The sequence below is a fragment of the Bos indicus x Bos taurus genome, chromosome 25 (assembly GCF_003369695.1).
Source record: "Bos indicus x Bos taurus breed Angus x Brahman F1 hybrid chromosome 25, Bos_hybrid_MaternalHap_v2.0, whole genome shotgun sequence".
Lineage (NCBI taxonomy): Eukaryota > Metazoa > Chordata > Mammalia > Artiodactyla > Bovidae > Bos > Bos indicus x Bos taurus.
In genome coordinates, this window is record NC_040100.1 from 2031396 (window position 1) to 2046503 (window position 15108).

At 56.5% G+C, this 15108-nt stretch overlaps 1 protein-coding gene across 6 annotated transcripts in view; it reads right to left on the reverse strand.

Annotated features, from left to right (window-relative positions):
* CARD11 (caspase recruitment domain family member 11) overlaps window positions 1-15108 on the reverse strand; it is a 108164-nt gene that overhangs the window by 15172 nt on the left and 77884 nt on the right. For all 6 annotated transcript variants that reach the window (XM_027527034.1, XM_027527029.1, XM_027527032.1 and 3 more), the window contains exons 4-12: window positions 12909-13046; window positions 11517-11842; window positions 8536-8715; window positions 7505-7657; window positions 6813-6938; window positions 6050-6247; window positions 3752-3928; window positions 2270-2321; window positions 701-783 (exon numbers count right to left, since the gene is read on the reverse strand). In XM_027527034.1, coding sequence (XP_027382835.1) covers window positions 701-783; window positions 2270-2321; window positions 3752-3928; window positions 6050-6247; window positions 6813-6938; window positions 7505-7657; window positions 8536-8715; window positions 11517-11842; window positions 12909-13046 — 1433 coding nt within the window. The remainder of the gene's footprint in view (window positions 1-700; window positions 784-2269; window positions 2322-3751; window positions 3929-6049; window positions 6248-6812; window positions 6939-7504; window positions 7658-8535; window positions 8716-11516; window positions 11843-12908; window positions 13047-15108) is intronic.

The following is a 15108-nucleotide window of genomic DNA, read 5'->3' on the forward strand; positions in this document are numbered from 1 at the left end:
GATAAGCCCTGGCGGCTCCTGGCAAGGGATGCCTGAAATAAGAGCCTTGGATTTCACCTCCCAGAGCCGCACTCAGACAGGAGTCATTCGTTATCAAATCTCTGCCTCCCCTAGGGCCTGATTTTGGAAGCTGAGCTGACAAGCTTCCCAGGGCTTCTCCTCGGGGTTAGAATTTCTAATGGCAGGCCTTCTGCTGCCTGGCCCTGAGGGGGGTGGGGGTCGGGGGTGGGTGGTGACACTGCCGTGGTGCAGGGACCCTGCCTGCCTCTCCCGGGTGGGCTGGAAGGAGGCACAGGTGTGCCCGGCTGGCCCTGCCCTGCCGTGGGCGGCTCCAGCTGCTGCAGCCCCCGCCGGCCACCCCGCTCCGGCTGCCGGAGTCGCCAGGGGCTGAGGGGCGGTGGCGGGGTCTTCAGCTGCCTGTGCAATGTGCCACAGCCCCGTGGAGGCCCGTCTCTTCCTCCTACCGAGTGTTAAATTGGGAAAGGAGGCAGTAAGAAGCTGTAAATACATCGTGAGGCCAGGAAATGTCTTTAAATAAACACAAGGAGGCCTGGGCCGCAGACCTGGCAGAGGCAAGGAGGCAGGGCTGGGCCCACGGAGCGGGTGAGGCCAGCTGGGGGGCCAAGGTGGCGGGGGCTGGGGGACTTGGGCCATGTCCTGGGCTGGAAGCAGGGCTGCGGTGGGTGGGGCCCTCGCTTACCATCTTGGAGAAGGAGTTGGTGATGGGCAGGGAGCGGGAGGAGCTGGGGCTGGCGTCCATGAGGTCTTCTTCTTGTCCCCTTCCTGTCCTCAGTGGGCCGGGCAGGGGTGCGGCGGGGAAGGGGGGAGGAAGGAGAGGAGAGACTGTGAGAGCTCTGCGCCCTGGGGGCCGTCCCGTCTGGGGAGCACGTCCTCCGGGGTGGGTGGTAGGAGGTGGCCTCCTCGCCCCTCCCCCTGGACGAAGGGCCCGCAGCCAGGTCTGGGGTGGTGTCTTCGAGCCAGGACGATGCCCTTTGTCCTGGGGACCACGGTGGGCATCCCCACGGGTGCTCGGCGTGAAGCAGCAGGACCTGGGGCGGGAACTTGCCCGCCCGGACACCCCGACACCACCCCCAACCAGGCCTATGGGGAGCCAGGCTGATGGGAGTCGGGGGGCCGCGCTCCTTTGGGGCTGTCTGAGGCCTGCCGCACACCCGTCTGGCCCCCGTCTCACAGCACGGGTGGCCCCACACCCTGTTGTGTGCGTGTGCACACGCGTGTACAGTCGCCTCACACACGCAGCCACGTCAGTGTTCCTGCCCAGGCCCCACCCCAGGCAGCCGGCAGGGCTCCGTCCCTCCTGCACCCCTTTCCCGCTTCTTGGCACGAGCGCCCTGTCTGCTTCCTGCAGGCCCCTCCTGGATGGGGTCCCTACCACAGCTGGTGCGGCCCCCAGCTCGGGGCTCCCCTTCCCCAGCTCCTGCCAGGCCCAGCCAAGCTCTAGACCCCTCGGCTCCCCTGCTCTCCTCAGGGGGTTGAAGTCCGTGAACCCGGGCCTGGCCACGAGCCTCTGCAGGCCCCTGGGCTCCTGACACCGTCGGCTCTGCTCCCGGGAGGCAGGGGGCATACAGCCCTGCGCACTGTGCTGGCTGCACGGCTGTGTGTCCGCTTCCGGCTCCGACCCGGGGGGCCGTGCCCAGTGGCCTCTCTCTCCCCCTTCCCGGCCCCTCTGTCTACATGCTCCCTTCTCGACAGGTCCTCCTCTGACTCTCCTGCAACCACTCTCGCAGCCGTCCGAACGGCATTCCACCTCCTCACAGACGGCCCTGCCCGAGGCCTTGGGCTCTGGAAGAGTCTACGCGGACCGCGGGCACCTGGCTCACCCGGGACAAACCCTCGCTGGCCGACCATCGCTCCAGGGTCACGCCAAGGGTGTGTGAGGGGGCAGTCTCAGGATGGTGTGTCTCAGAAAACCAGGGGCTTACAGGAGAGCTGGGGGCCTCCCACGCCTGGGACTGTGTGGACAGGAGCAGTCCTCTGGCTGACTGGCCAGCAGCATTGAGTGCCAAGCTCAGGGGCTCCAGGCGGACCCGCGGGGAGGGGGCCTCAGACGTGATGTTTCCGTGGTCGGGGCTCCGGCCCCCTCCACCGACAGCAAACAGTAATGACCATCTGGACACCCCGCCACCCCGGGCCCCGGGGACCCCGAGACTCCAGGGTTAACCTCGCAGGACTGATGCCCATGATGGGGAAACAGATGGACCGAGAGTCCGCGTGACAGACAGGACAGGGATCCAGGCGTCTCGCTAACCTTGAAAGTCTGATGCTCGCTTCAGGCTGATGGGGGACTTGGCTCTCTGCAGCTGAAAGAGACAGAGCGGAGGGAAAGGCAGAAGATGCAAATCAAGCAAGGCCCGGCGCGTCACCCACGCTAAGCAAAGACATAAATTGAGGCAAGGCCACGTCGCCCTCGTCACGTGGCTGCCAGGACCACGGGAGGCGCGGGACGCCCGTGTTCACGGCCATGGCTCCCCGGCCCCGAGCAGACAGCTGCCGGTTCACACACCGCCTGCGCGGGAGGCGGTGCCATGTGGCTCGGACCCTCCCACAGCTGGGAGTGCAGTGGACCAGGCGACGCTGCGAAGTGGGCCAGGACCTGGCGCTCGGCTCGGGGCACTTCTCAGGGAAGGGCGAGGTGCCGGCGGTGCCCGGCTGCCTCGGAGGCGCTGCTTGAGCCGCCCCACTCCCTGGGTATGAACTGGGCAGGGCAGAGCACAGGCGGGCCACGTGGAGATGCTCTCACTCACTCGCTCACTCATTCACTCGCTCACTCACTCACTTGCTCGCTCAGTCACTCCCTTGCTCATTCATTCACTACTCACTCGCTCACTCAGTCATTTATTCACTCATTCACTCACTCACTCGCTCACCTGCTCGCAGTCATTCACTCCCTTGCTCACTCACTCATTCTCTCACTCATTTACTTGCTCACTCACTCTCTCGCTCGCTCACTCACTCGCTCACTTATTCACTCCCTTGCTCACTCATTCACTACTCACTCGCTCACTCATTCACTTGCTCACTTGCTCGCAGTCACTCATTCACTCCCTTGCTCACTCACTCCCTTGCTCACTCACTCATTCTCTCATTCACTTGCTCGCTCAGTCACTCATTCACTCCCTTGCTCACTCATTCACTACTCGCTGGCTCACTCATTCACTCACTCATTCACTCGCTCGCTCACGCACTCATTCACTTGCTCACTCACTCATTCACTCTCTTGCTCACTCACTCCCTTGCTCACTCACTCATTCTCTCACTCATTCACTTGCTCACGCACTCATTCACTCGCTCACTTGCTCGCAGTCACTCATTCACTCTCTTGCTCACTCACTCCCTTGCTCACTCACTCATTTACTTGCTCGCACACTCACTCACATTCCTTCGTTCCTCAGCTGATGGGCTGCATTGCACACAGAGCAAGGCAGGGAGGACGAGTGCTTTGCCGCCAGCTGCCATCACAAGCCAGTTACGTCAATAAACACGCAACAGGCACTCAATACCCATTGTGGAATAAACAAGTGAACTTGGAGATCACGCTTATTTCACTCTCTCCCTTCTCTCTCTTAACTTCCACCACAATCGTAGGAGGAGAGAATTGCTGAACAACCAGCCGAAAGCACAAGCTGGTGCGACTTTGGTTCACAGGTCCAGGTGCGTCGGGGGTCTGAGACCCGCCCGCCTGCAGAGGGCCCCGGCTCCCGCCCCCGCCCGCCGCGCTGTGTGCAGGCACCTGGATGCCCTTCAGGTTCATCCTGCGCTTGGGCGGGTGGTGGGGCAGGAAGTAGCGGTTGTCCTCGGGCGAGTCCTCTGAGGTGGAAGAGTCGTCGGCCTCCTGACCGTTGGTCCTGGGGCTGGTGTCCCCGAAGTTCTGAGAGATGATGGTCACCGGCAGGTTCCTGGGCAGACTCTGGAGACGAGGAGAGGCCGCGCCCCATGAGCGCCCAGAGCGGCCACCGCATGGGGAGACGGCTCTGCTAACGGCACCATCGTTCACCTCCCCCAGCACCAAGCTTGGAGCTCCAGGCGGAGGGGAGGGGGCAGCCCCTCCTTCCTGAACCCTGTGTCCACCTCGGAGTGCCATTGCTCACCTTCCCCGGCACCAAGCTTGGAGCTCCGGGCGGAGGGGAGGGGGCGGCCCCTCCTTCCTGAACCCTGTGTCCACCTCGAGGCCAAGCTCTGTCATCCTCGCCCCTCTCTCCTCCTCTCAGGCCCTGGCGTTCTTTCCAGCAGTGAAGGGATCGCCTCCCTGCTGGCCACGGCCGCTTGCCCCTCGGCCACCACCAGATCCCCCATGTTCTACTCCTGTGCCTCAGTTACAAGCACAGAAAGTACCAATGAGCGACCGAACCACAGTAAGAGGGCTACTGTCCTAAGGGATTCGCATCCGTGATCTGAGGCTGAGCTGTCGAGTATTAAGTACCTTGAGGTTGATCCCCCATAGCCATGTAACATCCTCAAGCCACGCTGCCGCCAAACCCAAAGCTCCTGGCCTTTCCTCCCGGCCCCAGATCCTTCACGGTCCAGGAAAAACTCCCAACCAAGCTCCTTAGCAGACAGGCTCACCCTGCTCCCTGCTGCTCCCCGCTCCCGCCCACCTCCCGCCTGTCCCCGCTGGCCACTCGAGGACGACAGAACTGCTCACTGCGGCCTGCCAACCGCAGGCCATGGGTGTCACACCCCCGGGTCTCTGCTCGTGGTGTCCCTGTGGCCTGGAATACTGCCCCACCTTCTCTCTTCTAGCCCGGCGACACCACAGTGTCGGTTCGTAAATGTTTCCCAAAGGGTGCAGCCATGCCTGGCACTGTGCTACGTGCTGGACACACAGAGGGGCCTACACAGAACTTCTCCATAATTATAAACTGTGAGAAATGCTCAAAAGGGAGACCCTAACCCGGAGGCTCCTGGTTTCCACGATGGGGGCCACCGATCGCCTAGCCAAGGAAGTGACGCTTCTGCCAAACCCAAAAGGGGGACGGAACCTGGCCAGTGAAGTCCAGGGACAACATCCCCAATGGAGGCCCCGAGGCCCGCCCCTCCTGTGGGGAGTCTTTCCAGGAACCTGGACAGAAGGGGGGCCTCCTCCCCTGGGCACTCACAGCACCCCTTCAACTCATCATTTACAGCATTTGTGCTGAAAAGTCATGTTCCTGAATTCGCCTCCAGCATCAGACCTGAGTCCTCTGGGCAAACGGTGAGGGGTGGAGGGTCTTATCCTGGTTCCCACAGGTCACTGGCTAGTGATGGCCTTGGGCAAGTTAGCTGCTTGTGTTCAGTTCTACCCTTGGGGAAGGGAGACAGTGGTCTCACAGTCCTGGAAGGACAGTCCTGTGGGTTAAAGCAGATACGGCACAGAAGGCACTGGCTCAGGACCTGCAGAACCCACAGCCGTGAGAGACAGTCTCAGCTGCCTGCATGGGCGTCACTCACTTCTGAGCGCCTGGGGCCCTGCTGTGACATGCACTTGAACTTCCCATCGAGATACGTGATGCTTTCTTTACGGGCCCTAGTGACTAATGGAGCCGGGCATCTTAAACCCAGTGCCTGCCCACATGGGTTTAAGGAAACCCAGTGGGAGGCGAACTGAGAGGCAGCTGCAGTTCTAACTTGGAAGTGACTTGCCTGAGACCCCTGGCCAGCCGGCAGGTGGCCAGGCCAGGCGCCTGTCCCGCCTCTTCTAGCTTTCACACGAGCAGTCCACCCTCCCCTAGGCACCTGGGACTCTGTTCAGTGTCACGAGGCAGTGGGATGGGAGGGGAGTTGTGGGGGGAGAAGGGGCACATGGATGCGTATGGCTGAGTCCCTTCGCTGTTACCTGAAACAGCATCATTAACTGGCTAAACTCCAACACAAAATAAAAAGCTAAACAAAATAAAATGAGCGCTCTGGTCTGTTCATCACAACACAGACACCCAAGGGTTCACGGGCTCGGGCGGGCGCTCCGGGGGCGTGGTCGGGACGGCTGTCCTCTGCGGGGGCGGGGGGCGGGGCGCTGGGGGCCTGCCCGGCATCCGGCGCCGCCCCCACCCACCTGCTCCAGGGTGCCGCTGTCCTTGGAGAGGCGCCGCAGCTTGCTCTCCAGGTTGACGATGCAGGCCTCCCGCCGCACCATCTCGATGCGCATCTCGTCGTTCTTCTCCTCCAGCTCCCGGATCTGCTTCCGGTACTTGTCCTTTTCGATCAGGCACTGGGAGTACTGGGTCTGCGCTTCGTCCCGGGAGTGGAAGGCCTGCCGGGAGGCGGAGGGCAAGGTCGCTGGGTTCCTCCCCACCCCGCCCCCCGATCCCCGCCAAATCAGACCCAGGACGCCCGCCCCCCAGCCCATGTGTCAGCCACTGCGTCTCCGGCCCTTTTCCGGAATCTGACACCTGGGCGTTTCCACTGCTACCGTCCTCTGCAGCCCCTCCTGAGTTCACCCCAGCTGTGCGCCCACTGCTGGGCTAAGAGGTCCGAGGCAGAGCCCAACCGCTACCCTACGAGGCGGTGCGGTTATTTTATTCCCACTTCACAGACAAGAGCACTAAGGCTTCCAGGCAGGGACAGCGTGCAGCCACACGTCTGAAGAGGGACAGGGCCTGGACCTGGCCGTCTGACTCTGAAGCCCAGGACACTGGAGTCCCATTCTGGCCCCCGCCCTGCTTTTAAACACCAGTGACACAGCTGGGATGGGATTCATTTTTGGAAGGAAAGCAGGAAAGGTGGGCTCCTGAGTGGTTCCTGCAGAGCTGGTGGCGTTACCCTGACAATACCCCACCGGCCCCCACGGCCTGGAGCCTGGGCCAGCCGCCCGGTACCTGGTCCCGCTCCCGCTCCACCTCCTCAAGCTGCAGCATGACGGTGTTCATGCGGTGCTTGTACATCTCGCAGTCCTTCCCCAGCGTGGAGCACTTCAGCTCCAGGTCCTCCTTCTCCTCCAGGTACTGCGAGCACAGGGAGAGATCAATACTCGCATCAAGCCATTGACAAATCAGGGCCGACAGCTGGTTTCCAGCCGCGGCTTCCCAGGGCCAGCCTGCCCCTCCCCGCGGCGCCTGACCTTCTGAGAGTCAGCGCTCTGACGAGTAGGGACCGTGGTAAAAGGCCAGCCACCAGCTGCAATCTGATGCAGACCTACTGTGTGCGGGGGAAGTGGGGGACAGGGTGGGCACCGCGTGTGCCCTCCTGTGGCCTTCGACCAGGGTGGGGTGGGGGACAGGGTGGGCACTGCGTGTGCCCTCCTGTGGCCTTCGGCCAGGGTGGGGTGGGGGACAGGGTGGACACTGCGTGTGCTCTCCTGTGGCTGCAGCGTTCAGCCAGGGAGCAAGACCAGTGCCATGCGGACACTTAGAACAGTTCACAAGTAATGCCAGGTGCTGACACACAGGTAATCACACCGGGGCTCAGACCTGGTCCTGGAAGAGAGTGGGGGGCCCAGAGGTTCTGCAGACACACACGGGGGCCCGGGGCTCCCAGCCTGAGCTGCAGCCCCAGCCGTCCAAGGGCCCACCTTGTCCCTCAGCTCCTCTGCCTGGCGGACCTCCTCCTGCAGGTTGTAGATCTTGTTGACGAGCTCCTGCCGGTCCTCCAGGGCCTCCTTGCGGTCGTGCTCCAGGATGTCCAGGATGGCCTTGTCTGAGTCTGGCAGGCTGCGCTTCCCGGCCTGGGCAGGTGGGGGGTGGTATGTGTGTGGGGGGCATGCTTAATGGGCTGGGGGGCGCGGGACAGGGAGCAAGAAGGCCTGGGAAGGCAGCAGACAGAAGTGCCAGAGACAGACACACAGCGAGCGGAAGGCTTTGTGCCAGGGAAGCAGAGGCAAGAGTCGCTGTCTCTTGGGGCCCTTAAGCGGCTTATTACTTATGAATTTTATCACCTGGAAAGAAGCATAAAACCCACTTCTGCTCAGAAACATCCTGATGCCTATTGTTCTGCCCCGGCTCTTATCAGAGCCCAGAGAGGCAGTTGTGCAGTGTCTCCAAACATTTCACAGGTGATGACAAAGACGGGGCTGATCTGCCTTGCAGATGCCTCCCCTGAAACATCAATCAATCTGCTCCAATTAAACCGGGACCTAGTCTCTGCTCTGAACCAAGGCCTTCCACCCCAGGCGGCAATGATCCTGGGGGGCATCATTCTTTCTGGGGGAGGGGGCGGGTGCCTTCCTTCCTCCCCTGCACATGTATCTGGGGATGTTTATCCTCTGTACCCACAGATGACTCTGTGATGACAAAGAAAGAGAGGCCCTCAAAGCTTTAACAAATCCCTCACAGCTGAGAGCTGAGTTTCTTGGAATCTTTACGGCAAGAAGGTTTTCCCCAAAGTACTTTCCTCATAGTGCCCCGGACACTGATTTTCGTGAAATGATTCAACCAAGGAAACAACGTCACAAGTGTTACCTCACATAATGTCTGAGCAGTGGGTGGTGCGGTCACCCCTGCTGACAGAGGAGGAACTAAGGTGGCCAAGGATGATGACATGAGTTCTCTGTGGTCCTGCGGTCAGCAAGGGACGCCCCGGCAGGCGTGCTGTCCCTGTCCTTACCTGGATGATGGACTGCAGCTCCTGGATCTTGGTCTTCAGCATCTCGTTCTCCCGCTCCAGCTCCAGGACCTGCTCCTTCTTGGGCCGGTTCTCGATGTCATTCTTCAGTTTCAGTGACTGGTTCCTCTCCAGCTTGCATTCCTCCTCCATCTTGTTCAACCGATGCTTTAGCTGGTCAATCTGAAACACCCCCGGGGGGCCGAGGAGAGAACGAGGTTGCAGGGAAACATTCAGAAAAGGGACTGCCTCCCCGCAGCCTGCTGGACTTCCGGCAAGAGCCGTGTTCTGTCCCTCTCTCCTCCTCCAGCTGGTGACACAGAAGGGCTCAAAGATACTCCTTCAGTGAAACAAACCACTCTCTCCTTGTTGAGGAGAGGTCCTTGTCTGTTAGTTTAGATAGGACTAGAGCAGTTACAGTCCTCAGAAAGCCTCCTCGGGCAATCGTCATGGGTGTGGAACAGGTTACAGGTTAGGATGAGAGGTTCCCAAGCTGGTGTTTCCCTGAGGTACACTTTTCCATTTTAAAGGTCTTTTCTGACAGGTTTCAAACTCAGATCCTCAGAAGACAAGATTCCTGAAGAACCCTAGTGTTTCAGAAGGGGGCAGAGATGGGGTGAGGGGAATTCGGGCTCTATCTTGACTTCACGCCCCAGCGCAGCTCTGCCTGCACGTGATTTGGCCTTGTGGGTTTCATCCAAGATTTTATTTGAAAAAATGGCACCACTGCTAAAAGAACAGCTTGAGACTCATTGGACTGCAGGTTGGCAGGATCTCTGGCCTAAAGGATCTGCCCAGACTTAGTGTAAGAAAGACTGCCTTCCTGGAGGAGGCAGTTATTGTTCTTGGGACTTTGACAACTGGCGATGTGCGAGCTTCACACTCAAGAAGTGAGTGTCAGGAACTGGGGCCAGGAGAAGACTTCTTAAACCCCTGTGACTGTGTTTGTTTGCTTCCCCAAAGGGATCAGTGTTGGCAAAACACCTAAGAAGAAGACTGCTTTTAAGTGCTGCAAGGAAGAGACCACCTAGGGGCGTGTGTCCTTTTTCAATTCTAGGCTTTTGGGGAGAACACCTCTAGAAATCTGGCAGGTAGAGGGTGGTGGCTTTAGCCAGGAGGGGACCCCAGCTGCACCCCTGTGGCCTGAGAAATGGCCTAGGACTCAGCTGCCCAGATATTCTTTCAACCAAAGAGAAAAGTTCTTTTAAGTTCTGAGATGCTTTCTCGCTATTACTCTATAGTCAGGAAAACATAAAACAGTCCTAAGAGAGAGAAAGTTTTAAATCTCGACACCCTCAAATCCTAGACAAATACAGCATGGAAGCCTCTCCTCCTGGTCATGCAAAAAGTAAAATAAAACATCCTCACTATCTTGGAAGATGAACCTAAGTGCCCCAGGTCCATTCGAGTAGACATGAAGTGGGTACTACTGGGTCAGCCGTTTTGACAAAGACTTACATTTCAGTACTGAGCAATCCTAGGGCGTAGGTTTTATTTTCATTTTCATGTAATTGCCATTTACAAATGAGGAAACCAAGGCGAAGGACCAATCAAGTGGTAAAGCCAGAAGCAGGTCTCGCACTTGAATCCAAAGGACTTACACGTTCATGCTCTTTGCCTGCTATGCCACTGACTCAGTTCGCCCGAACTCCAGTGGGCTGTTTACTGATCTGTCTGCTTCAACTAAATTGTAAGTGACCCAGGCAGAAATCAGGTTATTTATCCCTATGTCCCCCGCAGTGCTTAGCACCGTGCCTTACACATGGCAGGTGCTTAATAAATATTCCAAGAGTCTATTTTCCGCCCAGCAGACAGAGTGATCCTTCTAGATATAAATCAGTTGTCACTCCCAGCTCTCAATCCTTCAGTGGCTTCCATCACTCCTGGAATAAATTCTAAAGTTCTTACCAAGCCCCCATGATCTGGACCCTGGCCATCTCTTCAAGCTGCTTGCTCATCTGGCTCCAGCCTTGCTGGCTCTCCTGCTGTTTCTCAAAAATACCAAGCACGCACTACCTGGGGTCTTTGCACTCACTCTCTGCTCTTCCCCCCCGAGACTTGCATGACTGATCCCCCCGTTTCCTCAGGTCTCTGCTCCTGTGTCCCCTTCTCAGGTACCCTTCCTGAGCATCCTATTTAAAACAGGATTCCCTCACTCACTTTCCCCAAATTCTTTTCTCCTTCTTTTTAATAGCACTGATTACTACCAGGTATTGATGTATTTGTTTTCTGATTAGAATGTGAGCTCCCTGACAGCAGGGCTTTGGTCGTGAGTTATGTATTCCTGGAAAAGAGCCTGGTAGCAAGGCAGTGCACAATAAATAAAAGGAATGAATGAGTTAAGCCAATTCCCTTCTCCATCTCCCTTTTGGAGGTAAACTTATTAACAACGTCCATCACTTGGCTACTGGGTTGTTCACTGATATCCACTGTGTCACGCCTAGCTATGCAGAGATACAGCTGTGAAGGGGAGAGTCCTCGCCTCAAGGACCTCACGACTCCAGAGGACAGGTGCTGTGCTCGTATCCTTGATGATTTTCCTAAGGGCCATTGAGGTGGGCAGATCCCTGCGTCCTCCACCTTCCCCTCAGTGTGATTCAGGACACGTGTGCAGCATGTCTGGTACATGCACCTGCTGGGTCTGGTCCCGGAGCAAGAGGGAAGCCCCACCGGTTCCAGGTGTGCATGTCTGCACACGTGGATGCCTGCGCATGTGCACAGTGGCTCCACGGGCTCTGGAGCAGGAAGTCCTAGTCAGCAGGTCCGTGCGCGAATGTGCAGACATGCGCCTGGTGGGTGGGTGGATGGGGCGAGGCTAAACTGCGCTGAGCCTCCCTGGGTAGGCACGCGCACGCGCACAGTGGCCTTCGGGCTCCCTCACCCGGGCAGGCGTTACACCTTGCGCTTGCCAGCCTGGTGGTCTTCGCCCCAGGGCTTCACCTGCGCTCAGTGGGGCCCCGGGGGTCCCGCCGCGCGCCCCTCACCTCGAGCTGGAGGTCTCGGCTCCGCATGACCGCCATGTTTTTCTCCTCGCTGAGCTGGGCGTAGCGCATGGCCAAGTTGTAGTTGTCGTCCTTCACCTTGACCAGCTCGTCGTTGTAGCTGTCTCGCTCCTCCTTCATCTTGTAGTACCGCTCCTGGAAGGTCAGCAGCTCCACCCGCGTCAGCGTCAGCTGCTTCTTCTCGTCCTCCAGCTGCCGGGACTTGGCCAGCAGCTCGCACCGCTGCAGGTCCTTAGCCTTCATCTGCTGCTGCAGCTTGATGACCTCGTTCATGAGGAAGTGCGTGAGGCCCTCGTGGCCTTCCTCCACTGTGGAGAGGGGGCACTCAGTCAGGCCTGAGGGCTGGGGAGGGCAAGAAGGGGTTCCAGACGTGCGGCCGCGGTCGTAAGTTCACTCATTCACTCCTAACGTTCTACCGAGCGCTTACTACCCACTGGGCACTGTGGATTCAGGGTGAGCGAGACAGCCTTGGTCCCGGGAGAGCTTATGTCTGGTAAGGAAGATAGACGTTAAAAAAAAGAGCAAATGATCACATATAAATATAACTACAGACTGAGAGGGTTTCACAAAGTATAGGGGTCCATGAGAGCATGTAACAGGGGAACCAGATCCAGCGGAGTGGACCGAAGTGTTAGAGAAGGCACTTGATGAATGAGCTGAAGTCTTGAGGAGAGAAAACACATTCTGGGAAGGCTGGACAACATTGCCAGGGTCCTAAGGGAAGGCAGGAGGGGCCTGGTACATTTCGGAAACTGAAGGAAGACCCAGGTGGCTGGAGCTTAGAGACAGAAAGGCGGAAAAGTGAGGCTGGGAGTATCATCAGGGGCTGGACCATGCAGGGTCCTTGTGGGCCGCACTTGGGTCTTCAAATGAAAACACTGGAAAGCCACCGAATGGTTTTACGTGGGGGAGGGTAACATGGGGAGTAGAGAAATCACTGGAGCAGCGCAGGAATGGACATAAAGGGTTGATGAGGTTTGTAAGGGTCTTGACTAGGGTAGTGGTGTATATGGAGAAAAGACTGACTCAAGAATATTTAGGAAGGAGAATTAAGACAACAAGATGACCATGGGCTCTGCTTCATGTGATGCTGGCAAGAAAGCAGACAAGATCCAGAGGGTTAGCTTCTGCTCTACCCACCAGCACTCCTGGGGGAAGCTCAGTGAACATCCACTTCTCTGGGCTCTTGATTCAGTTTGTACCGGTGTCACCTACCTTTCACCATCAGGCAGAAATAAGTGGTTGACAGTTCACAAGTGCCACCAGGGCACCATCCTGATATCACAGCTTCATAACCTGACAGCTGTCCCACTGCTGGACACACACACACACCCTTCCTACCACAGATGGAATGCTGATGGCAAAGCCACTTACCCACGATGGTAGAGAACCTCCGAGTAGGTTCCTTCCCAGTCACCAGTTTGTATAATTCTGGGTAGTAAAATTCCAAGCTCTCCAAGAAAACCACGTAGCCCCTTTGCCCCTTGGTATGTAGAATGTCCAACAGTCGACCTAGAGGAAAGATCAGATCACTTAGAGGGAAGAGTACACGTCTGACTGGATGCAAGTCTCCAGACCCAGTCTTACACCGGCTCATATCCATCAGTACACTGTTAAGAAGATGGTCTCCATCTTCTGTCACTTTGAGTTATATCTTACAATCCAGACAACGTAAAGCAAAGTGCCAGGCCCTCAGCAGGGGTTCAGTGTTAGTTTCCTTTCTCCAGAGCTTTCCAGGCACCAGTGGTAAAGAATCCACCTGCCAATGCAGGAGACATAAGAGACATGAGTTTGAAACCTGGGTTGGGAAGATCCCCTGGTGTGGGGAGCGAGCTCCGCCCGTGGCAAAGGTCATGAGGAAGGAGGCTTGACATACGCAAAGGCGGGATCAAGCCTCAGGAGTCTCCCTGGGAATTCTCGAGCATATACCCCCAAAACCAGAGTCTGCCTACTTTCTGCTTTGTGCTTTCACCTACACCTCTGACTTTACGGGGGGCTGTCCCCCACTACCTCTCTGAAAAAAGAGTTAGCTTATAGCTCCAGTTAATAATTCCTGGGTGTGACAGTGTTTAACCTACAAACTCCTTTGGAAATCCTCTAGCCTGCCTGAATAGGTTTTTCCAGCCACATGTGATTGTTCAGAGCCTCCCAACTGTGAGAGGCAGGAGATGTTCTAAACTGTCTAAATACAGATTCCTTTGAGCAGTTAAAAGATTGATTAGAAGTTGTATTGGTGAAGGAATTTTCACTTGTTGGGCCAATGTTTGCTGCTAAGTCTCCATATCCCTTACCTGCTGTGTCCCTGGCAGTGTATTGATTAATATAATTGGTTTAAGTAGTAGCTTTAATGTTTGTAACCTGGGACCCTTGAGTTAATTCTTTTTCTTGTTATAGCCCACCACACCTTTGCACTGTAGGAATGCAACTTTATCTAATGCTTTTGGAGGGTGGCTCCTGACCAATCACCTTTAGAGAAAAATAAGTTTTAAAATGTTAACAGGCCTCCGGGCCAGAAGATGATGCAAATCACCTAAGCTTTTGCATATGATAAGTTTGCAGGAAGAAAGCCTGGCTTGCTGCCTGACTCTACCCCTTCCCCCATTATCCTCTATGCATAACTTAAGGTATAAAAACTACTTTGGAAAATAAAGTGCGGGCCTTGTTCACCGAAACTTGGTCTCACCATGTCGTTCTTTCTCTTACCTTCTGGCTGAATTATTCAGCCTCTTTTCTCCACTGAATTTCCTCACTGAGCTATCCTTATTTCAGCCTCTTTTCTTCACTGAATTTTACTGAGCTATCCTCATTCTATTACTCTTTATATCCTTAATTAACGTTTAATTAAGCAATTGTCTCCTGATCTTCGATCGTCTCTCCTTCGAATACCCTGGATCAGCCGGGGCTGGTCCCCGGCACCCTGGAGGAGGAAATGGCAACCCACTCCAGTGTTCTTGCCTGGAGAATCCCATGGACAGAGGAGCCTGGCGGGCTATGGTCCATGGGGTCACAGAGACTCAGACATGACTGAAGCAACTTAGCATGCAAGCAGGCAGGTGCAGTATGCAAAGCAGCTAATTTTGAGCCCCCTGGTGGTTCAGACAGTAAAGAATCCGCCTGCAACGCAGGATACCCAGGTTGAATCCCTGGGTGGGGAAGATCCCATGGAGAAGGGAATGGCAACCCACTCCAGGATTCTTGCCTGGAGAATTCCATGGAGCCTGGTGGGCTACAGTCCGTGGGGTCACAAACAGTCGGACATGAGTGAGCAACTAACACTTTCCTTTCTACAAGGAGTTGGTAGAACCAGAATAAATGGAATTGTAGCCATAGGAAACCAGCGGTTTTAAAGAGCTTCCCAACTGAATGGGGCTAAAATTAACCACACAGGTAACAGCTCATCTATGATAGAAGGAGGATGGAGGTGCAGCAGCAATTACACAGTAATCTATGGCTCTCTGGGGTTCAGATCTGGAAGACCAGTATTTGGATGGGGACCCAGGAAAAGTCATAGAAAGCAGGGCAGCTCCATGTTCTTCAATGGGATTATCACATAGTCTGGAAATATCTTTAAGTG